Below are 25,941 nucleotides of genomic sequence, written 5' to 3' on the forward strand. Positions count from 1 at the left end.
AAGTAATGTCTCTGCTTTTTAATATGCTGTCTAGGTTGATCATAACTTTTCTTCCAAGGAGCAAGCGTCTTTTAATTTCATGGCTGCAATCACCATCTGCAGTGATTTTGGAGCCCAGGAAAATAAAGTCTGACACTGTTTCCACTGTTTCCCCATCTATTTGCCATGAAGTGATGGGACCAGATGCCATGATCTTAGTTTTCGGAATGTTGAGCTTTAAGCTAACTTTTTCACTCTCCTCTTTCACTTTCATCAAGAGGCTCTTTAGTTCGTCTTTTAACTCATGGAGTGAATCCCTTTAGGAATGTGCAAAGAAAGCCCTAAATATTTTTATCATTATTTTATCCTAAATATTTTATCCTATTTTTATACAATTTTTATCATTATAAATGTTATATCCTTGTGTCATGTAATTCTTTCATTAAACCTTTTTTCTTGCGAAACCAAACGCATAGAGGGCTTCCCAGGTGGCGCTAGTGCTAAAGAACCCACCTGCCAATGTAGGAGACAGAAAGATATGCGGCTTTGATCCCTGGGTCCAAAAGGTCCCCTGGAGGAGGAAATGGCAACCCACTCCTGTATTCTTGCCTGGAGAATTCCATGGAAAGAGGAGCCTGGCAGGCTGCAATCCATAGGGCTGCAGAATCAGACACGACTGATGCGACTTAGTATGCACGCACACGAGCACACAGTAGAAATTGTGAAAGACAGAAATGTACAACCCATGTACCTACCATCCAGGTCAGGAAATAAGATACTGCCTGTACCCCCCAGAAACCCCCTGTCCTTTCCAGTCACTCTTTCTTCTCTCCCCACCCCTGGGGTTAACCACAATTTTGACTTTTAAGTTAATCGCTTTTTTACTGTTGTTATCATCTTACCATCTATTCATGCATCATGCATCTGAAATACTTAAGTTTAGTATTATCCTGGTCTTGCTTTGGTTTTCGTTTTGGGCTTTTGTTGTCGAAATTTAAATAAATGGAAGCATATAGCTAAGTATCCTTTTAGGTTCAGCATTTTTCACTCAAAATCATGTTTGTAAATGTAGTTATAATTAGTTTCATCGCTGTGCAGTGTATATATGCTGTATGTGCAGTATAGTTGCTGTGTTTTATGAACTCACCACAAATTGTTTATCTGTCCCGCTCTTCGGGCCTTTATAAATAATGCTGCTAAGGACATTCTTTCATATGTATCTTGGCAAGCATTACACATATTCCTGATGGGGATAAGTATATGGAATTGACAGATATTATGGTTTGTGCATTTTTAACATTTTGAGAAAGCATCGCTTTACATTATAACCATTGGAAAATGAGGCCTCCCATTGCTCTTTGTCCTAACCACAGTATTGTTTTAGCCCATCTGTTTGTTATATAGTGTTACTTCATGGTTTTAATTTCCTTTTCCTTGATTATTAATGAAGTTGAACATCATTTCAGATTTTTATTGACTATTGTTTTATGAAAGTGCTGGTTCAAATATCTGTCAAGTGTTTTTATATTGTCTTTTTCTTACAGAGCTATAGGTATTTGAGCTAGTATATTTGGAATTTGAGCTAATTGTGAACTATATATATTTCAGACCTCTGCTCCTACCTGATGATTTTGCCTTTCTGCTGTCCTAAAAGTCTTGGTTGAAGCTCAGGAATTCTTAATTTTAATGTTGCTAGATTCACTAAATTTTAATTTATGATTAATGCTTTAAGGAAGTCTTCCCCTACCCTGAGATGGTGAATATAGTCTCTTATTTTAATGTATAGGTATATCATTTTACCTTTTATATTTAGATCTACCGTTGGGGCTTTTTGGTATATTTTGAGGTAGGGTTAATTTTATTTCTGTGTCAATAACTGGTTGTTCTATCACCATTTATTAAAAAGACTACCCTTTCCCCACGGTTTTATAGTTCTGCCTTTGTTGTAAATTGCATCTATTATGTGTAGATTAATTAGTGGGCTTTCTATTTAATAATCTTTTATGCATTGTTTTATCACATTGTCTTAAATAATGTAACTTTATTATAAACTTTGATACTCAGTAGAGCGGAGCACCCTGTCTTATATTGTATTTATTGTGGTAAGAACATTTAATGTGACATCTATGTATGTATGTATGTGAAGTCACTTAGTTGTGTCCGATTCTTTGCGACCCCGTAGACTGTAGCCTACCAGGCTCCTCCGTCCATGGGATTCTCCAGGCAAGAATACTGGAGTGGATTGCCATTTCCTTCTCCAGGGGATCTTCCCCACCCAGGGATTGAACCCTGGTCTCCCGCATTGCGGGCAGATGCTTTAACCTGTGATCCAAAGTGTACGGTACAGTATTGTTAACTGTAGATTGATTGATTATTGTACAACAGATCTCTAGAACTCACTCATTGTGCATAGCTGAAACTTTATACCCACTGAACAACAACTCTCCATTTCCCCCTCTGCCAGCCGCTGGCAGCCCCCATTCTACTCTCTGCTCTGTGACTATCTTAGATATCTCACATAAGGGAAACCACAGTATTTGTCTGTGACTGACTTATTTCACTTAGCATAATGGCCTCCAGGCTCATCCATGTTGTCACAGATGGCAAGAGTTTCTTCTTAAGACTAAATGCTATTCCATTGTACCTATATACTGCATACATTTTAGAATTAGTTTGTCAAGTTCCACACAAAAAGCCTCTTAAGGTCTTAATTATGATTACATTTAATCAATTTGGAGAGTATTGCAAAATTGAACCTTAAAATTCATTAACATAGTATACGCAGCACTTTTAAATTTCTCTCAGTAATATTCATGTTTTTCTGTATAGAGTCCTTGCATATCATTTGTACATTTATTCCTAGATATTTTATATTTTATCCTCTAATAAATGCCATTTCAAAATAAGTTTTATTTTCGAATTTGTTGCTGGTATATAGCAATATACGGATTCTTAAATTTTACCTTTGCAACTGCAGACTTTTTCGATTTCGTGGTGGTGTAACTGTATAGAATGCACATAAGGACATTCCAAGTCACTGTAGCTTTTATTTCATTTTATTGCCTTTCATAAGGCTAGGACCTTCTCTAGCTGGAGTCTCCAGTGCAGCACTGACTGCCACTGGTAATAGCTGGCATCACTGTCACATCCCCAATTTCAAAGGGGAAACACTGAAAATTTTTACTAAGTATGATGTTATCTGTTGCTCAGTTTGCTTTGCTCAATGTTTATTTAGTGTTGAATCTAAGTTTATGAATGAGGAAATTCTGTAATTTTTTAATAATGCCCTGTCAGGTTCTGATCTTAAGGTTTGGCTCTTTTTGTTCGGCCACACCACGTGGTATGTGGGATCTTAGTTCTCCAACCACAGATGGAACCCATGCCCTGTTCAGTGGGTCTTAACCACGGGTCTTGATCACAGGACCGCCAGGGAAGTCCCAAGGTTTTTCTGCTTTCTTAGGGAAACGGGGGAGTGTTTCCTCTTTTCCTACTATCTGAAAGAGTTTGCATAAGACTTCTTTACCAACTGGGCCACAAGGGAAGCCCAAGAATACTGGAGTGGGTAGCCTATCCCTTCTCCAGCAGCTCTTCCCAACCCAGGACTTGGACCGAGGTCTCCTGCACTGCAGGCAGATTCTTTACTAACTGAGCTATCAGGGAAACCCTGCATAAGACTAGTATTATTAATTAGAAATCACTGTTGAAGCCATCCAACTAAAGTTTTTTATTTTCTGTTTGTTTTGGAAATTTGTTTAATTACTAATTCAGTTTCTTCAGTAAGACTGTTCAGATATTGTATTTCTTCTTGTCTATTTTGGTTAGTTGTACTATTCCAAGAATATGTCTATTACATCAGAATTTCAAATTTGTTGAAATAAAGCTGTTTTTAACTCATCTTTTAAAAATCTCTTCATGGTCTATAGAATATATAGTAGTGTCTCATTTCATTACTGATATCTTTTTATTTGTGCCTTTTCTCTTATTTTCTTAATTGGACTGTCTAACATTTATCTATTTTTGTTAATCTTTTCAAGTAACTTATTTTCATTATCTGACACTGTTTCCCCATCTATTTCCCATGAAGTGGTGGGACCGGATGCCATGATCTTCGTTTTCTGAATGTTGAGCTTTAAGCCAACTTTTTCACTCTCCACTTTCACTTTCATCAAGAGGCTTTTGAGTTCCTCTTCACTTTCTGCCATAAGGGTGGTGTCATCTGCATATCTGAGGTTATTGATATTTCTCCCGGCAATCTTGATTCCAGCTTGTGTTTCTTCCAGTCCAGCGTTTCTCATGATGTACTCTGCATATAAGTTAAATAAACAGGGTGACAATATACAGCCTTTATTTTTCTGGGCTCCAAAATCACTACAGATGGTGACTGCAGCCATGAAATTAAAAGACACTCCTTGGAAGGAAAGTTATGACCAACCTAGATAGCATATTCAAAAGCAGAGACATTACTTTGCCAACAAAGGTTCGTCTAGTCAAGGCTACGGTTTTTCCTGTGGTCATGTATGGATGTGAGTGTTGGACTGTGAAGAAGGCTGAGCACCGAAGAATTGATGCTTTTGAACTGTGGTGTTGGAGAAGACTCTTGAGAGTCCCTTGGACTGCAAGGAGATCCAACCAGTCCATTCTGAAGGAGATCAGCCCTGGGATTTCTTTGGAAGGAATGATGCTAAAGCTGAAACTCCAGTACTTTGGCCACCTCATGCGAAGAGTTGACTCATTGGAAAAGACTCTGATGCTGGGAGGGATTGGGGGCAGGAGGAGAAGGGGACGACAGAGGATGAGATGGCTGGATGGCATCAGTGACTCGATGGACGTGAGTCTAAGTGAACTCCGGGAGTTGGTGATGGACAGGGAGGCCTGGCGTGCTGCGATTCATGGGGTCACAAAGAGTCGGACACAACTGAGTGACTGATCTGATCTCTGATTATCATTATCGTTTAGGTACTCATGGGTTATTTATAATTATATCCTTAATTTCCAAATTTATAGGAGTTCTTTCTTCACTAGAAGATAGTTTGCATTTATAGCTGATATTTTAAAAATTCTGAATTATTTCCATCATTTAAAATTTGTTTGCTTTTTTAATACATATTTTTGTAAAAGTCTACTGTGAAAAAAAGGAAAAAATATCCACTACGTGCTTGAGAAAATGTATATTCTGTAGTTGTAGCGTATGATGTTCTACCATTAGGTCAGTTTTACTTATCATGATATTCAAATCTTCTACACCGTTACTGTATTTATTTGCCTCCTTATTTGGTCAGTTACTGAAAGAAGTATGCTGAAGTATCTATCCCACTGGTTGTAGATTTGCCTGTTTCTAGTTCTGGCAGTTTTTGCTTTCTAAATCTTTGCTTTTGAGTCCATGCATGAAAATTTGGAATTACTTTATCTTTCTGGTAAATTTGAAGCGTTATCATTATTCATTGTACCTCTTTATCTCTAGAAATGATTATTGCCTTGAAGTTAACCTTGGCTGACACTAATGTAGCTACACCAAATTTCTTTTAGTTAGTATTTGCATGGCAAATATTTTCCCACCCTTTTTTTTTTTCAACTTTCTGTATGTCAGTGTTTTACATATCAGTTTATAAATAGCAGATTTTTTGCTTATTTAATCAAAGTCTGCCAATCTGTGTCTTTAAAGGCACAATTAAGACATTTACATTTAATGTAATTGAGTCTAAATCTGTGTCAGACTTTTAAGGTCAGTAAATCTTCAAACAATTTTTTGCATTCAGGAAAGAGTTCATTAACAGCTATGAGTTTAAGAAATTTCTCTCTTCTCATTTATATACAAACATGCAAGAACTTATGAAACCTCATCTCCTGTTATTCCTTTGACTGTCATATGATCAAACGAGATCCAGAAACCAAAATATGCTAATAACATTTCTCGTCTAGTATTTTGGGAATTTTGCTTGCAACTCGTCTTTATCATGATTTACCTACCTCATTCCAAACAGGGCATTACCAACGTATCTATTAATATATCTGTTTTTACAAAATACTATAAAGCTCTCGTTTTTTACGGCAGGGCTGTGACTCCCAGATGAGTGTGTCAGAGATGTCCTGCAGTGGAAGCGTGTCCTCCTGCCAGTCTCTCGAACACGGCTCAGTCCCAGAAATTCTCATCGGTCTGCTCTACAACGCCACCACTGGAAGGCTATCCGCAGAAGTGATAAAAGGCAGCCACTTCAAAAACTTGGCAGCGAACAGGCCACCCAGTGAGTGAAAACTTTTCTTAATTCTAATGTTTTCCGTACTTACGGGATTCTAAGTGTTAGGGCTTCAATCCTATCATTTAGTCCTAGCCAATCAATACTCGTGTAATCATCAGCTAATCTATTTCATGTTTTCTATTTCCAGTCATTTGGGAAGTAGAAAGATTTGAAAATGAAAATATTAATTGTAAGCTGACAAGACTTTACATTTTTCAGCATCTTCAGAATAAATCAGCCCTATCATAGCCATTATCTTCTAATACCAGAAAAAGTTATAAGTCTTTTTTTAAGGTAATATTATTCCACAAATATGATGAGGAATATATTGTTAACTGAAGATGAATGTGTTTTCTGTCTGCATGCAGTACTATGAACTAATGTGTATCCTTCTGTATTTTTCCTTATTGTCTGCGTTAACAATTTTAAGAAAAAAAAATGTTTCTTTACATTTTTCCTCCTTGAAAATTATAAATCAGTACTGCCAGCAGAGTCTTATCTTAAATGAAATATGCTTTGCTTTTTTACCAGGACAAAACGAATAAGGAATAGCTTGATGTTTATACTGGATGCTAGGAAAGGAAAGCTAGATGGTATTGATCCCTCTACCCTGTCCATCAGCTTCTCTGTCTTCTCTCTCGTCTCTCTTCTAGTTCAGGAGGTGGGAGTGGGTCAAACACAGAGAAATTGTCGCAGTGTACCTCCAAAACTGTTTATTGTTATCTGTAGAAATGAACTGGGAAAGTAGCAGCTTCTTTATATTTCTGTAAAATTAAAGCTGTTGATGGCCTAAACTCAGAATTTGAAAGGAAATCTTGAACAGTAATGGCACCCTTAAATTTGTTTCATGATTTCTCACAAACTTGCGGAAAACAGTATTTTACTCCAGGTAGCAAATGATCGTTTGAGGAGGGGAAACTTTTTCCACCCTTGAGTTAAATTTACTTCTAAGTATTCTAACAATTATTTTTTCAATCAAAGTGAAAGGTCATAAAAATATATTTAACGTGCCCTCAGTAGTACTGGAAACCTTGCTTCTCATATACATCACACAGTGTATCTGTCCCTGCATTAAAAAGTCAGAGGCCAAAATTAGGTTTATATTTCTACCCTTGGATGAATGATCTAACTCACCTAAGTCTGTTTCCTTATGTTTAAAATTAAGGTTGTATCTCACAGGGCAATTGTGATACTCAAATCAGATAAAGGCACATAAAAAGGATGCAATTATTATTGTCCCCTTTTTCCTTTCAAATGGAAAAATTCAGAGGAAGGAAAGAAGCAGTTACTAAACAGCTTTGGAAGTGTGACTTGGTTATCTTCATTAATCCACACTAGGAAAGCAAACTCAAATGGCCTGGGAAGTAACTTAAACAAGCAGAATTTGTAAATGAAAGATAAAATCATGGAAAGACCTGTGACAAATGCAAGGGAGCACTGTACTCTTGCTTGAAACCAGGAGAAAGTTTTACTTGATTTGCTCAACTTTTGAGTGTTTTTGAAACACTGTAACAGATAAAACATTATTTGGGATTACATTTAGTAACAAGCCATCAGTTTGCCATTCCTACTTTAGCCAGTAGTTTAATTTTTTGACAAATCTTTAACTTGAAATGCTAGAAAGGAGCAGAATGAGATGATAGGTTTGTCTTTCTGTCCTTGCTGAAGCCACTCTGATAGAAGCAGAGAAACAATCATCAGAACTAAAATGAAGGATAGGGAGTAGAGGCAGGAGTGGATAATAAACAAGAGAGATTTGCATCCCCAAAACACAGAGTAGATCTTTCAGGTTAAAGAATAGGTTATAGCAATTCCATTATTTTAGATTTAGAGCTTCAGTATTAGGACAGGTACTGGTATTAGCTGGGAGGTAGCTAGGAGGTAAATACAAGTTAACATTAATCTTTATTGTATGAAATAAAATATTTATAAAGTAAAATAGAAGACAGTTTTATCAGTTTGCCTACTGTATATAAGATTGTGACCCTTCATATGTACCTGGGTTCTAAGCTTTGAACTGTGTTATAGACTGACTAATCCAGTTTTTATCTCAAAAGAACAATGGTAACATTCAGGAACAAACATTTTAGTAGTTCTATTTTTCATAACTTAGTTTTATATTACATTGGGAGTAATAAAAGTGTTGGAAATGTTAAATATTGCATGGATAAACTTTAAAAATTAGCAAAATAATTATAATGATCTTTTAATGTCTTTTATTCAGTCTTTTATAGTCTGATAATTTGCATGATTCTATGTTCAATGTGCTTTAGACCACAAGGATATCATTATAAAGATGTCCCACTTTAAAACAGTGTAATTGTTGTTAAGATTGCACAATGACCTTAAAAATTCTCATTCCATGAAATTTACCCAACATACCCCTTTGTTCAACCCTCTACCTGAATTAAGATGCTAAAGTTCTGTGTTCTTCCACTCCAGTGAACAGCGTTTCCTCTTTAATTCTAACCTTTGACCCTCTTTCACCCAACAATTGACATCTGGTCATTATTTCTTTTACTGCTTTCCATCCCCTGTTGTCAGATGGACTGTTCTGTTGTCTAAAACACTTGATAGGTGGACAGGTTTATATAATCCGAGGTGAGTTCCTGTAGAGGCTAATTGGATGTTGTCTTTTCATGCAAAAACAAAATACCCTAAAACTTGCCAGCAGTGAAGCTGTCCACCATGTTGATTTCCAAAAAGTGCACATTTATTATCTGTGGTACTTTGAATAAAACTAACTTAGAATCTATCTCTGATTATGGATGATGGTATTCAGAGTATCTATAAAATTAGCAAAACTTTTAAAATTAAAGGTTTTGATTTTTATTCATTATATTGATTCATGTAGAAACAGATATTTCATTAAGAAATATTGAAATTTTCATAAAATTAATTGAAATTTTGATATGAAGTACACATGATGGATCTACATGCTGAAGATCATTTGCATGAGTTCTGAAGAAATTGAAAACACAGTTGTTTGGAATGAGGGTTTATCTCCTAAGTAACCAGGCAATGAACTGTTACGTTTCACTTGGTACACTAAACATCACATCAACTTTTTTTTTTATAATTCATGAAAATAGTTAAGATATCATACTTAAAATTTCACAGTAAATTGTGCCAAGAAGGAATCCTGTAGTATTTATTTTTAACCATCCAAAAAGCACATTAAATGTACTCTTGCATGAAACCAAGGAGAAAGTTTTACTTGATTTGCTAAACGTTGAGTCTTTAGTGCATTTGGCTTCATTTTGAGCCTGAAATGTTTTAAAAATGTATTTAAAAACCACATCCATGCAGAGATTTTTTTGACATTTCATCCTAAGCTATTTCGATGTCATCTTTGCATTCTTGTCTTTCTCTTTCCTCCTTACCATTTGCCTTCATTTCTCTTTGTTTGTTTATTCTTACACTCTGAAAACACAGTGGAATGCTTTACAGTGTTGTGGCTAACTGAGCTTGCTAAGTGTTTATTAATGCTATGATGTCCTGCTTAGTGAAGCTAAATGGGCGTGGGGATGGGCAGGGTGGGTAGTGGGAGGTCGGGGGTGGGGGGTCAGGGTAAGGGAAGGATTATGAGGTATACCTTTAAATTCTAGAAATAGTGAGGTTAAGATATTATTACCCCCCAAAGATTTTATGCCTACTTAGCATTCTCTGTACTTGTCACATTTTATGATCATCTACATCAAAATGGAATTACTAGATTTCTACTAAACATGGTATACACCATATCCTTGTAAAGTATGAATACTTGACCTCATCAAGCGTTACAAGAAAGACATTTTGAGTTTGTTTCAAATGATATTTGTGGTATGTTTTGTTTTGTTTTGTTTTCTGTAGATACATATGTTAAATTAACCCTACTGAATTCCATGGGCCAAGAAATGTCCAAATGCAAGACATCCATCCGCAGAGGGCAGCCAAATCCGGTGTACAAGGAAACGTTTGTTTTTCAAGTGGCCCTATTTCAGCTCTCTGATGTGACACTCATACTGTCAGTGTATAACAAACGCAGTATGAAAAGGAAAGAGATGATAGGCTGGGTTTCTTTAGGTCTGAACAGCTCTGGAGAAGAGGAACTCAACCACTGGACTGAAATGAAAGAGTCAAAAGGACAGCAAGTCTGTAGATGGCATGCATTGCTGGAGTCGTGATGACCAGGAGGAAGGAGCAATTGCAGTTCAAGGCAGCAGCATTTCTGAGTGCAGTGGTACTGTTACCTAGTCACCGTTAGAAGAGCTATTCTTTGAAGAATCATCTTTAACATTCTCCCCAAAAGCTTTAAATTCTGTGGAACGAATGTCTAATACTGACATTAACAAAGAAAAGATGGGTCTCTAGCAGAGCTTGCTTGAGAAAATGAGAAACTTGCATCCTCTTTGTTAAACTAACAGTCCTCCAGAGCTTTCAGAGCATCCTTTTGGTTTGAAGTTAATTTTACTGTAGCAAGAGAGCCAGTAATTTCATGAAAAGTCACGATTATAAATGATTGTGAAAATCAGAATTTTTATTTGCAGCACTCTCTTAGTGTCACCCTACATATTATCCACAAAACTGGCTCGTCCCTGGTGTGTTTAACGTTCTTTAATATGAGAAAGTCATCCTGCAGCAGTCAAGTCTAATGGTGAAGGCTTTCAGTCACATTGTGAATTGTTTTATTTCAGATTATTTTCCTTTCTGTTGTGCCTCAGTTCTTCTCAGTAGCACTAAATCTAAGTGCAAGCAAGGATTCATTTTCATAAGGGAATTTTTTTATGTATTATTTTAAGAAAAGTTCACTTCTTCAATTGCCTCTGATTTTGCCTGATCCAAAGAGACCGAGTCACTGCACTGGTCCTTTGCAAGTCTTCTAGACAGGTTGTACTGTAGAACCATGTAACTTTCTGTTGAAAGCACTTCCTGTATTCTTGTATTCCAATGTAGGAAGCTAATAGAGCAGGACTTTACTTAAAAATCTCTTTCAATGATTGACTGTTTAAAATTGTAGTAATGTGAAAGTACATTTTTTTACAAACTAAAAAAATATATAGTGAATAAGCTGTTGAAAATTGAAAATAATTCAAGTTAAAGGAAATTTTAATCATCTGCTCTGAGTGTTTATTAACCAACACTGCATAAAGCAGGTAGCATTCAAATAAGAAACAGTTCTCTCTTCTTCACTCTTACTTCAATTTGTATTTGTGATATGAAGACTCTTCAGCTCTAAGTTTGAATCAGAACAGCATAAACAGTTCTGAGATTCCTTAAAATGTTTCTAGTAACTTGTGACTAGATTTTATGAAATTTACAGATACGTTCTTCAACGTGATGTCATCCTGTGCCTTCCATGTAAGTTAAATTTGCTCATACAGCTTGAAAGTTGTATTTGCAAAATTAGGCCTTCAATTTTTATAAATGTAAAGATTAGATTCCTCAGAACAGTGTCACAAGATCTTTATTTCCTCTGAAGTATGTAAAAGTTATATAATGTGCTAATTTTTTTAAATGGCAAGGCATTTGTTGTTTTTATATTTAGGAACTCTAATTATCAGGAATATTATAAGCTGTTTTCTTTTTAATTTTGCCTCTTACCCAATATATAATTTTATGCACATACTTTATTAAATAGAATGTTTTGTATATATGAAAAATATTTTCTTTTTCTCTAATTCCTAGTTAAATTAGACAAAACAGACTATTTATCAGTTATTCAAAAGCAGTATATTGTTGTTCCTAGTCCCAACTAAGTACTATGTGTTATTGTAAGCTAGAACTTGTTATTACCATAATAAACAATGCATAGATATTATTACTTCAGCTTGGCTGTACTGAAAGGCCTTAAAAGAAATCCAAAAGACAGTGAACTCCTAATATTTTTTAGTTTAAAAAAATGGCAGCTCTCTGCATTCATATACATGAGTTATATGATACAAAACAAATGCTGTATCAGGTGACATGGGGTTTAAGAATGTATGTTACAGAGACGCATTAACGAAGAACCCATTCTCTTATTATATTAATGAGCATTTTCCAGGGTTTTGTGGCTCAGTTAGGTTATAAAGTTAAAACGTGAATCAAAGGCAAAATATCTCATGAAAGTATTTTTAGCAACAGATATGGAAAGAGATTAGAAGGGGGGCTGTAGGTTTTACTGAGAAATTGGATTTAGGCATTTGTAACTTTTTTGGCTTTGAAACAACTAAGTGCACTGCTAACACCAGGATTGGCCTAATAATTAAAAGAGTTCTCAGTCTCATTTGTAGCTGTAACAAAGCCTAGTCAAACACATTATGAGACCAGCTTGGTGCTTTCTCCTTCAGCAAGTAAAGAACTAACTAGATGTTACTTGTTAAATCTGTCTTTCTTCAGACTGTGCCCAGAATTGTGTGTGAGTGCTTGGATATATCCTTAGGGGTTTAGCTACTCTAAGGATCAAATCCAGAATGGCCTAAAATTTAATCAACAACTTTTTAAAATTTTAAGAAGGACCCTACCTCCACCCCAGCTGCCAAGTCCTCAAAGATTATGAAGTATGTGTCTGGGTATTTATACTCAGTACATACCTGCACACAATATATATATGTATGTATGTGTGTGTATATATATATATGTGTGTATTTGTAAAGATGAAGGCCCTGGCTTTTTCAGATAACTAAATAGAAAAGCATTTACAAAGTTTATGGATTATTTTTCTCCTCTGTATATCTACTAGAAATTATATTTGGTTTTGGGTGCTATTTGCTGCCATTCTCCTCCACACACAGCAAAATATATATCTTTTTATTCTTTGGATTGACACAACTTAGAGTAATTACTACCCCAAATTTGTCTGTTCTTTTAGAAAAAGATTAAATAGGGCTCCAGAGACCCACTCACTCTGCTGAATCTAATGTACGAGACTACTGCTGCTCTTTTGTGAGCTTAAATTTGCATGAAAGCTTAAAGGAAAAATCTTATATCTTAGCAATTAAAGCAAATAGGGGCCCAGTGGTGGGCAGCAGGTGTTGTCTGAGAAACTTGAGAAAGACAACCCACTTTCTTATCGTTCTCTTCAAATCCCCTAAGTTTTGTAATAAAATGAGATAGTCCAAATACAGCAATTGACTGGCATTCATGGGAGCTCCTGAGCTTGGAATTACAGGTTTTATTTGTCTCCCAAATGAGCTGCAAAATGTAGTTGTTTATTACTGCCCAGGAAGCAAAGTGTATCTCAAATCAGTAGAGGATTTGTTTCGTATATCCTCTTACCTTTAAGGAGTTTTCTTCTGTGATCTTTGTGTCTTCTGTACTGTTCACATTTTGTGTGAAATCTCTTCACTTATTTTCTTACCATGCATTCAGCGAATTCTTGATATTGTTGAACTTAGTGACAAAAATAATAAGTTGAATCACAATTTAAAAAAAGAAAAACCAATGAGAAAATATCTAATCTACCCTTCGTTATAGCAGCATGTTTAAGTTTAGGGCCTGGTGGGCTTTTTCATCCAGTCCAGTTCGGAAGCCCAGGGCTACATGTCAAATCCTTTTCTTGATTCCTTCGTCATCTTTGCTTTCCTTGTCAAGTGAATCAGAAACGTAATGCTTACAAAACTGTTATAGTGCAAGAGTTCATACAACTGAGGGTGTTCTTGAAGATGAAGATGGAGCTCAAATGACATCATAGCTTTTCAAGTGCACTGAGGGAGAGGCTGAAGTATAAATTTAAATGAAACTAGAATAGTAGTCACCAACAAATTCCTCAAGGTCTCTATCCAGCTGTTAATAGCAATGACACAAATCCACTTTCTGAAATTGCTGTTTGCCTACATAGACTAGATAGTCCTCTCATGGAGACTTTTCTCATTGAGAGCTACTATTCCAAAGTTTTCCCCTTCTTTTTCCTTTCGCTGTGGCCAGTTCACCCACGGCCTACACCGGAAGTGGCCATTGTGTCGTCACCATCACCAACAAAACTCAATATTGAGCACAAAGTTAAACAGAGTACTTTTTTTTAGATTAACTTTAAAACATCATCTGTGTTCACCAACATGTATAATAATGATGTTGGTAACTGCTATAGTTTACTAAGATGTAGCACAATAATTTGTTATTTCGATTCTCATATTACAACAGTAATATGAGGTAAGTAATATTATCAACATTTTATAGATGATGAAACTGCAGGTTAGAAGTTAAGCAGACTTAGTAAGTAATAGAACTGAGATTAGGACCCACATATAAATTACTCTGAAACCTATATCATACATATTACAATTGTATCCCTCTTTACTAATTCCAAGAAAAAACTGAACAACATTATATTCATCAATAATACCCCATACACACTGTAGTTGGATGGCAGAACTAGAAAAAAAAGAAGACCAAAACAAACAGAGCTTGGGAAAAAGAATTACAAGACAAAGAAGAAAAGATCAGAGGGTTTTTTTTTTTCTTTTCGGGACACAAATGGTACTTTTGTGTTATACTTTGTAGATGGCTTATATTTTCAAAGGCTTAGGGATTAATTTACTCTGCCAATTTAGCCTGTACTTACTTATATTCTGAAAATGTATGAATCAATTTGTTCTGCTCCTTGTCCACTACTGGAATCCAAATGTTTCTATTGTACACGTTCCCTTTTCTGCCCTACGATGTGGATAGCCTGTATCCATGATTATATATCTTGCCCATACTAGTGATGAGAGGAAAGACTCTTGTCTTCCTCTGCACTCTCACTTTAATTTGTTGCTTCTCTACCCTTTTTTAAGGTTTAACTGGATGACAGCTAATTTTATTATACGCATCTCTCCTCGCAGCAGTACTTAATGTCCTGTCTTGTTATCTTTATAAGTCCCTTGCTCATAGTAGGCTCACTATAAATATTGAATTAAATTACCTATACAGAAGAAGTCAATAATACTGTTATATATCTCAACATTTATTTATGAACTTGTGCATGGATTTATTCTTCATTTCATATATAAGAGTACCTACTATGTACCATGTGTTTTTCTAAGTGCTACAAAGGGAGAGATAATAAATTGGGTAGACAAAGTCTTTGCCCTCATAGAGTTTGCATGATACAGTGGAAAGACAGCCACAGAATAAGTTTAGTGTTGGAATAACATGGAGTTCAGAAAAATCTTCCTGGAGAAAAGAATGCCTGAGTTGAATCTTAGAGATCAAATACAGATTACACTCCCATCACAGGACATACTCTCCAAGGGCAAAATTTAAAACGTGGTTCCCAAACTGTTGCGTTTAATAATTATTCTGAGAGCTTAATTTGTATTCCAAAGCCCCAACTCCAGAGATTCTGTTTCATTTGGTCTGGAGTGGAGCCCAAGAATCTAAATTTTATTAAGCTTCCCAGGAAATTCTCTGTTTAGATGCATTGGTACAGAATGTAGAGCTCATTAGATAGAATTATTGGCAGTAGTGTTTCAATACCCATAGATTAGATCTTAAAGTGTGATAGTGATAAAGAAGAGCAAGATTAAGCTAGGATTAGTGCTGTTGATTTGTTTTTTACTTGTGCTTCCTTAAAAAGAAAGATATTTAATGAAGAACTTAAAAGTAATATTTAATTATGAGTTTCTTTGCATTCACACTCAACATAACTTTTCCAAAGTATTTCATGGTATAATAAATAAATTCTATTATGTTAGTTTTATTATTCCTGAAAATTTGTTTGGGATTATTGTTCAAATATTTCTTTGCAAACTATCTTTACAATGATAGGGTTAAGGCAAAGAGAGAGTCTGAGAAGGTATTTACCTAGTACACCTGTCCGTATTCTAAATGAGATAAGACTGACCTTTAAGTACATGTAGGGGGTAGTCATAGGTGGTGGCATTTTTCATTCTTGTGTATAGTAAGCTTTCTTGCCATGACTTCATTGTCGTTATACTCATCAGATGAACCTCATTCCTGGATTCTTCACTCAGGAACAGCAGTGTTTCTATCGCTTCTGATCTGATCTCTATTTCCTTGATTGCTTAGCTCTTTCTTAGAGTTTTTTATTTCAAATAGCAAGTTAACACATCAACCTCAAGTCCTTTTTCTCTAAAAATAAATGCCATATATATTATGTTCATCTGAGTTCCTATTTTCCCTCATTTAAAATGTTGTCATACCAACTTCTCTGCTGTAATATATTGCATAAATGTATTTTACATTCTGAAAGTATTTTCCCGACAAAGATCTGTGATTAACCCACTGAAAAATTAGGTTCGTTGAATATTTGAAATACTGTGGTATGGAATTAGGCTGTTTTGTGAATGCTGCTGAGTCAGTGTTTGGTCTGGTTATAACTTAAAATCTGGCTAACACAACCTTAACATAAAGAGTTTGACAAACTTGATTTACTAATCCATTATCAAAAATGAATATAAGAATCTTGCTTTATCCTCTCCCTATTTAGTCAAGTATGTATCTTGCTTAAAATGTTCCTTCTTCCTTCCTCCAGGACTTTTTTCCCCATTCCTATTCATGTATGGAGCTTCCCTGGTGACTCAGTGGTAAAGAATCTGCCTGCAAATACAGGAGGCAAGAGTTCAATCCCTGGGTCAGGAAGATCCTCTGGAGAAGGAAATGACTACCCACTCCAGTATTTTTGTCTGGGAAATCCCATGGATAGAGGAGCCTGGAGGGCTACAGCCCATGGGGTCACGAAAGAGTCAGACATGACTTAACGACCAAAACCAACACATTCATGTACATTCACAATAGATTCCAGAGTCATCACAGCTGCGTAATTCCTAACAAAAAGTGATACTCTGACTTTTTGCACTTAATCACATGAACTGGACAGTAGAGAGGACTGGATAGGATTTCTCAGAGACTAGAGAGAAAGCAAAGTATGGCCCTCTTTTAGTCATCAAATTTGTTGTGATGGCTGCTGTTGCTGTACACTTATCTTGAATAGTGTGATTCCCTCATACCATGTTGCATAGCTTGGGAGCAGAGAAAGAAATGTGATTATTAATGTAACAAAAGTTTGGCATAATTTTATTGTAGAATTTCAAGCCCTTAGTACATGAAAATTTCTAAATAATTAATTATGAGAACAAAGTCACTGATAGAGCAGTAGTTTTGCAAGATGTTAGACATTATTTCAATGTCATTTTGACAGTCTACTTCTCAAATTGTCCTTTTATTTCAGGGCCCTTCACCCTTTGTTGTTGTTGTTCTGATGACTATTTGATATTTGAGTTTGTCTTTTAAATATTCAAGACAGTTTTAAAAAGAAAAACTAACCCCTTTCTGTTTCATCCTTAACTATGTGATCTCTCACCTGACACTTACTGTGTTTAAAATGAATACCCAACAGAGGAAATATAATACCCTATTAGACACTGAAAAAATAATTATCTGAAATTTGTTTGTGTATTCAGATATTGCTAGAATGCTTATTTCCATAAATCTAAGCAGTTAATATTAAATATGGCTATTATGTTTAATGAGAGAATAGGAATTTCCCCTTATCTCTGAGATTTATTGTCTCTCTTGCCTTTTACATCTGGCTGAAGGCTGTGACCCTCTTACCAACACTTCATTTGTCAGTCTCTGAATGTGCTCACCTCCTCCAGATGGTATTATTTTCAGTAACAACCAAACCATTTATACCCTCAAGGTCAGTCCTCACCAGTGATTCCTATTTGTAGCCTCTGTTAATGTTGATAAAAGTAATACAGAAGCACCTATAGGAGAAAAGACCCCTAAATGTAAGGGATCAATGTCTTAGTGCCCTGGTATGACACCATAAATACTCAAATTAATACCAAGTATGATTTCAGTTGTAGTGGAATAAAAGCCAACTTCTTGGAAATGAGATTTTGGGTCATTATGTCCTAAATTCTCACCTTTTGGTCTTTTCTCTTCCCTCTCTAGCTTAAATTTAAATTTGGTGACAAAGTCTTTTTTAAAGTCCTGGTTTTAAATTGTTAAATGTTGACTTAACTGGGCACGTTTATTTAAGAAAAAAAAGGAAGACCGAAGTAGTCAGTCATAAGAAGGCTTTGGGCAGACAGGGTGCTTGTCTTGTTGGGGCAGTCTTCTTGCATAACTATTGGAGAGTATTTACAGCATTCTATAATAATGTCACATCTGTTTTGTGAGGGGAGACCAAGGTAGCTTTTACATATAAATTGGCTCTCTTAGTATTGAAATATATTTAAACAATTATTTGAAACACAGCTAGGAAATAACGGTGACATTTCTGACAGTATTTTGAAATTATAAATATTACTTTAAATTTACAAGGAAAATTTCCAGTAGTGGCTTGCATTACAAAGTTAATTTTTAATGTTTCTACATGATTCTATTGAGATGGCCTTTGTTTTTGTGGTGAAGATAATATGGTGGCAACAATTTTGAGGAATCTTTAAAGCTGTCATAGAGGAGATAGCCAAAGTTGGGCTAGATTTTTACTAGAATGTTGAAATAAAATGTATCAATATACTTTTCAGTTCAGTTAGCCTTGATGAAAAACAGTTATTATATGAGTTTAAGGGTCTTGATAAATGTTGGCATCTGTTTTTTTCTAAAACTCATGATGGTCATCACAGTTCAACACTCTTGTATTATATTTTATTTGTCAACATATAATGTAATTTTTATGGAAAACTCAATTAGTGGAATCTTTTATTCAATATTCCCTTATTTTGCTTCTTTCCATCATCATTTCTCTTCCTTTCTTCTTTTGTTGAGGCAAGAAGCTTAATAGCATAGTTTCTACAGAGCTTTCTTACTTATTTTTCTAATAATGCATATAACTGTGTGATGAAGTTTAAATGCTCTGTGAGCAAAACTCTATTAAACAACCTGAAGAAATGCACTGCTGACTAACATTTCCCTTGGTCTTAAATTGTCTCCGACGTATTTTCTAGTCTCTACACCATTAATGGATCTTATTAATATAGTGTCTGTATGGTTATCAACAGTGCTGTATTATTGTCACATATTAATTTGCATTTTTGATCAAAAATATAAACAGATGCGTGTGTGAAGCAACCCATTTTATAGGATGAGCATATATCTAACCATTTTCATGTAACTGAAAATGTGCTGTATGTTGCATTTTATTCTCATATTGACTTTTCTACTATCTACTCACCGATTGTCTCGGTGCCTTTTTCCTTTTGTATTATTGTATTACTTAAAGAAATTGCTGACCTCTGTGTAAACAGTGTAAAATCTGTTAAAATTATTAATCCAAGGAGATTTTAATGTCAGTTTAATTTTCCAGAGAATAAATTTTTGTGTGGGTTACAAGTTAACTTTTCTTCACTTTTCTGTAACAAATCTCTTTACATTTTAGTACTCATTTGGAATAGGTTAACATGTGACTTCTCTGTTGATGATACCCAAAAATCAGCCTGAATTCTTCTCACTGACAAATAAGTGTTACTGTGACTGTTACACAAAATAAAATAATGTCGCCTTCATAAGCAGATATCAAGTGGATATATATAGATGTTATTAAGATCTTGAGTTTAAAAGGAATCTTATTTAAATGTGCTATAAAATATTGCTATCAAGACGTGTGGGTTATATTATTTTCTTTTAATTCTAAGTCAAATCTGACATGCAAAGAAAATAGACTACAAACAAATTTAAACATTTTAAAATAATCTCCTTTAAAGTGTTCAAATCAGAAATGAAACTAAGTTGCTTTAAAAGGATCATAATATGTTTAGCTAGAATAGGCATACATATACACTGTTATCTAGCTTGCTCTTTCATTTATTGCAGACTTGTCATAATTCCTATCAGTATTGTCATTCTGTTTAACAAAACAATTTTCCATTTGAGAGGAAGAGTTTGTCGATTTTTAATTCTTTTTTATTAGGTTGTTATTATATGTTTCTCAAAGACCTTAATTTAGATATTTTTCATATTTCATTCGCTTGTCCATTTCATTTCCAGCAACAAAAGTCTATAAATAAGAAGACTTAACAAGTACTATTTTCCAAAAAAAAATTTTTAAAGCAAAAAACAAACAAACAAACAAACAAAAATAAAAGCATACAGCATGTCTCAAAAAAAAAAAAAAAGAATCTAAACTTTTGGTGTTCTAAAATTTATAGAAATTTAAGTTGCTACCTTCTCTGATCTCTGATTGTCTTTCAATCGTTAGTTCCATAAATAAACCAGAAGCCTTTTTTAAATTAATTAATTTTTTTAAACAGTAGAATATCAGTGTCCAATTAATCTGGTTAAGGTTTTTCCTTGTTATTAGTCATCAGTACTTAAACACAAGAAAAACATGAAACACTTCTGCTTAAAATAAATGGGCTCATAATTTAATCTCCAAATAAGTTTACAGAATTTCTGTCCTTTTTTCCCAGTACTTGTTGCTGCGTCCCCCATCCTCTTAATATCCTGGGCCTTCATTGTTAAGACATTAAAGTTGAAGAAGGAAAAATAACAGTCTTGCTTATGAGTTTACTCTGAAAAAAAGTCATCTGGGTCATGACATGTCCTTCATAGAATTAAAATTAATCTAAAAAAGTGAAATTCCACCAGAAAATAGACACATCTGCATTATAACTAGCAAATCAATAGTCATTTTTTATTGTTACAGAGGAATTTAGTTTATTCATCATACCGTGTTCATACTTAAGATTGAGTTTTAATTGCAAATTGACTAAATCCTTTATCTTCAATATGCAAAATAATATTTAAGTCAATTTTTTTCTTTCCTAAGATTATCAAAATATTCCATGATGTTTCCCATTGGAAGATAAAGTCATTTCCAATTCAAAACTAAAAGGTCTCAGTTAAATATATGAAATATTTTGTTTGAATAGTACTTTATAATGAAATATAATAGTATAATACACTAAAGGCTTCTACACATCAGTATAAATAAATGCCAAATAAATAAGGACACATATTAGGATCTGATAAATTCAATTAGGAAAAGGGAAAAACTGACAGCACATCTCAGTTGATATAAAGAAATATATCTAAAGGAAAACCTTCCAAATAATACTTTTAATATGACCACTCTACCAAAATTCATGTTTGTCTCTTCTTGGCCATATGACCTACTTACATTTCTTGATCTTCCTTAAAATTAACACATGGCTGTGTGACTTGAGTTCAACCAATGGGATGTGAGCAGAAGGTGATGTACACTGGTTTCAAGGAGGCTTTTTAAGAAATAACGTTGTGCTCTCCATGCCATCGGTCCCTTTCCACTGAAGACAGAAGGAAATGAAAAACGAGAGATGGCAGAACCACGAGTTGGGAGGATCCTGGGTCACTGACTCACCTCACAGAAAAGCGACGACCGGATACATATGGCTTGGAACGTTAGTGTTAGGTAGTTAGAATAGGAAAAAGGGGTCCAAAATGGCGGTGGCTAGAAGACAAAGAAGGGAAAAGCCCGCGAAAATAGAACAAAGGAAGGTCCGGGGACCGGAGTGAGAACCGCAGGTAAAACAAACAGCCCTCCTGGCTCGCCCAATTTACTTAGAGCAGGCTCACGGGGGAGGAGACAAATGTATAAAAGGAGGAAGCCTAGAAGGATTGGGACCGCTCTTCTCTTGGTCTTTTGGGTCAGCCCACCTCCTCGAGGGTGTACGGTCCTTTGTTTTTCCTAATGGGACTGAGCTGTGGCACCAATTCCGTCGTTTCAAGTTTTTGCGACAGCGAGACAGAACCGAGGAAATGACACTCTCCCCCGACATTAGCATAAATGAGAAGCAAAACTTCTGTTGTATTTGAGCCATTACACATTTTGGACTCATCTGTGACTGCAAACAATTGAAGCTAAAATATTGGGATCTTCCAGTGGGGTTCTGGGAGGATGAAAACCTACAATATGGTACATTGGTTTAGCAGCCAAGCAGCCAGAAGAGAGGAAATAGATACAAAGGGCTGACAGACTAACCCATGTTATGCCAGGGCAAAACATTTTTACTTGGAAGGGGGTCCCTGTGACTACTGAACTTGTAACTTGGGGGAAATGGATACAGGAGTCAGAGTAACAATGTGCTTGAGATGTTTTTTTGCTAAAAGATACTCCAAGAAGGCAAGAAATAAATGGTCTTTCAGCAGAGATTGAGGGGAATGGAGAGGGCCCAGAGATTAAGTGCTTTAAGCATTTGAAAAGCCCACTGCTTCTGAACCCCAAATATTAAGATTATACTAAAATGGGTTTTGAGTTTAAAAGGCCTATGAAGACTGTGTAAGAAAGCAAAGGGACTCAACTATGTCGCAAAGATAATTTTGAATGTGTTGCCTCTTACTTTAGAGGAACGCAAGGTAAACCTGTGTGCTCATGGAGCAAACTGAAAGTTGTATAGCTCACAAGAAGGAAATAATTCTCAACACCTACTTGCAATGAAATCATAGCACATACGGGAAACAGAAAACCTTCCTAGAAGTCAGAGTAGGGAACCATTGAGAATAATGGATAAGGCAGTTTCTCTAAGAGAAGAAATGCAGAGCAAACCAAAACTCCTCTACTAAGAAAGAAGTAGGGGGTTTCACTGCGATGAATCAACTTCTGCTGTATGTTTCTCGTTCTCATTTTTTTCAAATGAGAATTCTAATTGCATTTATCCACTTCCTGTTCCACATTGTATATGTGGTGGAGGTCAGGGGTGGATAACTTGTCTTTAAATCCTGAGGTCACTGAATTATCAAAGTCAAACCTTATCAGGTAAGGAGAGTACATCACCAGAGGTAAAACTTGGAAAGGATTGCAGGAGCTGAATGTGACTTGAGGTTGTCTTCCTTAGGGAAAATGTAAGCTGTTTAATAAAATCTTTGTTCTCCTTTTCCTAGACACACATGACTACCTTTTCTGCTCTCTTGCAAATATTTATGGCTACGTGACTGAGTTCTAGCCACCTGGATGTGAGAGGAAGTGACACATGTCATTTCTAGGTCAAATGCCTGCTTCACTGTCTCTTTCCCCATTCATTAGCTGACGGCGGAGGCCCAAAGGGATGGTGAGTGCAGGATGAAAGGAGCCTTGGTTTCTGAATCACTGCTTCAAGATCGTCTTACCACCATCTTCCCATGTTACGTGAGCAAGAAATAAATATTCTGTGTGTTGGGATGTTATACATTTTAGGCTCCTTTTGTTTTCACAGCACCTACCTTACAATAATAGATAAGTTCACAGATTCCAAGCTAGCAACTGAGAGAAGTCTGATGTCACCATTGTCAAAAAAATAAAACTTTTGTACGATGTGAGGAAGGACAGCCTCTGACCCCTGATTGTTTAGCGGCCAAAATCAAAGAATGAGGTAAGTCTCAGGAACACTGCCTGCAGCATTACCTCAAGAAGTTATTTTTAGGAGCAGGTTTTAAGGGTATTAAAGCGATTCAAATTGCTTGTCTGTCCAACTTGACCAGAGAAGCAGGTTTGACTGTGACCCAAGAGACGTGATGAGGTGATGGGTGGAAAGCCTAAAACCTAGACATCAAACCCAGAGACAGAACTGAAGCAATAAGAACGTTGGAGGAATACAGCGTGAAGAGAGGAGGAAACCCAGCTGGAACAGATAATTCAGCAGAAAACATTAGGAGAGACAAGGTGACAGATTGTTTAAAAAATAAAAACACCTTGAATCCCGTCCAGAGACTTATGGACTTAGGATTTAGAGTGCATGAGTGAGTTTAAGAAGGGTAGGCTAATAGGGGATCAATTAGGAAGCTATTCTTAAAATCCAGATGTTTTACAAATATGAAGTAACTAGTTATGAAGGGGTACCAGCAGTTTAGTTTAGATGGGTAGAGAAAGTCTTTTAGAAATGAGATTGGTGAGGGGATTTCCTGGTGATCCAGTGGTTAGGACTGTGTGCTTTCACCACCAAGGGTCTGGTTTCAATCCCTGACTGGGAAACTAAGATTCTACAAGGCACAAGGTGTGGTCAAAAAAAACCAAAATGAGATTGGTAAGACACTGTTAAGGGAAAGTTTCTGGAACTTGAGTAGTTGAAAGGGCTGGTGAGGACACTGCATGAGAGAGGATGGGATTGAATAGCATGATTTTTGAGGAGCAGGTAAGTAAGGAGTAGGGCCATTGATAACAGAGTCCGGAAAAGAAGCTGGGTTTAGAAGGGTTGGTTTCAGCTGTGTTGACTTCCAAATGACATTTTGTGGAAAACGTCCATGAATTGGAAATGAAGGACTGGAATTTAGGAAAAAGATACAGGCTAAAATGAGTTTGGGGACTGGTGCAAAGCTGTAAGTCACAGGAGCCAAGAGCCAACCCATCATCTTGCTAGAATGTGAGTCTTCTGATGACAGGAACTGTTTATCTGTTTTGTTCACAATTGCATTCCAGTGCCTAGAACAGAGTCCAGGGCATAACAGATATTGATGAATTTCTGTTTCTGACTGAGTTTGAGATCTTGAGAAGTGTGGGTGAGAGGATTTTTTGGTGGGTCTTTTTTTGGGGGGGGCGGGGTTCTTTGGTTTTGGGGGTTTTTTTTGTTTTGGGGGTTTTTTGTAATTATTTATTTCAGTTGAAGAGAATTACCCAGAAAGGCTCTATTTAATGTGCGTTATTTACCAAGGCAAGAAAAATATATGAATACATTTTAGAAACCTAGTACCTGAAATGAAAAAAATTTCTTGTCTAACCATGAAATTTGATTTATGAAGCCCCATGACATATACGATTTCTGGTTCATTTAATTGATAAAAATTCCATTCCTGACATAGTTATAATTGTTAATAGGAAATAGCATTGTTATTAAGCTAATATTAGTGCCTAACAACTAACTAAAGGTTGCTAATATTTTTGTTTTGTTTTGTTTTGCTAATATTTTAACTAAATTTTATTTTAGAACAGTTTTATGAGGGGAGGATAAATTAGTAGTTTGGGATTAATATATACACACCACTATATATATAAAATAATCAACATAGCCCAGTATATTACTCAATATTCTGGGAAACTTGAATATTTTCAAGGAAACTACTCAATATTCTGTAATAACCTATATGGGAAAAGAATCTAAAAAAGAATGGTTATATGTGTGTGTATAACTGAATCAGCTGTACGCCGTAAAACAACACTGTAAATCAACTATACTACAATATAAAAGTTAAAAAAAGAAAAATCGACAACCAAAAAAAATCAGATTTACAGAAAAAGAATAGCAAAATGAGTTCCTGTATATTCTGTACCCTGTTTTTCCTATTATTACCATTTTTTATTTGTTGCAATTAATGAACCCGTATTGACACATTCTGACTAACAAGAGTTCATCCTCAGTTTCCACTTAATGGCCTTTTTCTGTTCCAGGACATCACACTACATTTAGCTGTCATGTCTGCTTAGGCTCCTCTTGACTGACAGTTCTCTGACTTTCCTTAATTTTGATGACCTTGACAGTTTCAAGTAGTTACTGGTGAGGTACTTTGTAGAGTGTCCCTCAATTGAGCTTTTGTCTAATGTTTTTCTCGTGAATAGACTGAGGCTAGGGGTTTGGGGAAGAAGACCAGAGAGGTGAAGTGCCGTTTTCAGTACATCTTATTGAAGGTGCATACTATCCACATGCATTATCACAGTTTATGCTAACTTTTGATTGTTAGATTTCTCCACTGCGAAGTTTTCCTTTTTTCTCTTTGTATACCGTACCACTTGGGAGGAAGTCACCCTGCACTGACCTAAGGACTGATGCTCCACCTTCTTGAAGGCAGAGTATCTGTGAAAATTACTTGAGGTTCTACACAGGAGATTTGTCTCTTTTCCCATTCCCTCCTCTCTTTCTTTCATCCTCTC

General features: G+C 35.7%; 1 protein-coding gene across 2 annotated transcripts in view; it reads left to right on the forward strand.

Annotated features, from left to right (window-relative positions):
- SYT14 (synaptotagmin 14) overlaps positions 1 to 11,310 on the forward strand; it is a 202,936-nt gene extending 191,626 nt beyond the window's left edge. Inside the window, exons 7-8 of one of the 2 annotated variants that reach the window (XM_086342296.1) lie at positions 6,032 to 6,221; positions 10,068 to 10,731. In XM_086342296.1, the coding sequence (XP_086198422.1) occupies positions 6,032 to 6,221; positions 10,068 to 10,381 (504 nt within the window). In that variant the 3' untranslated portion in view covers positions 10,382 to 10,731. Of the gene's footprint in view, positions 1 to 6,031; positions 6,222 to 10,067 lie in introns of both variants that reach the window. The other variant, XM_086342299.1, reaches the window with a different exon arrangement.
- The last annotated feature ends 14,631 nt before the right edge of the window (positions 11,311 to 25,941 follow it).

This window comes from Bos grunniens, chromosome 16 (assembly GCF_055505025.1).
Source record: "Bos grunniens cultivar Pamir isolate PY7600 chromosome 16, Bosgru_T2T1.0, whole genome shotgun sequence".
In the NCBI taxonomy this organism is placed as follows: Eukaryota; Metazoa; Chordata; class Mammalia; order Artiodactyla; family Bovidae; genus Bos; species Bos grunniens.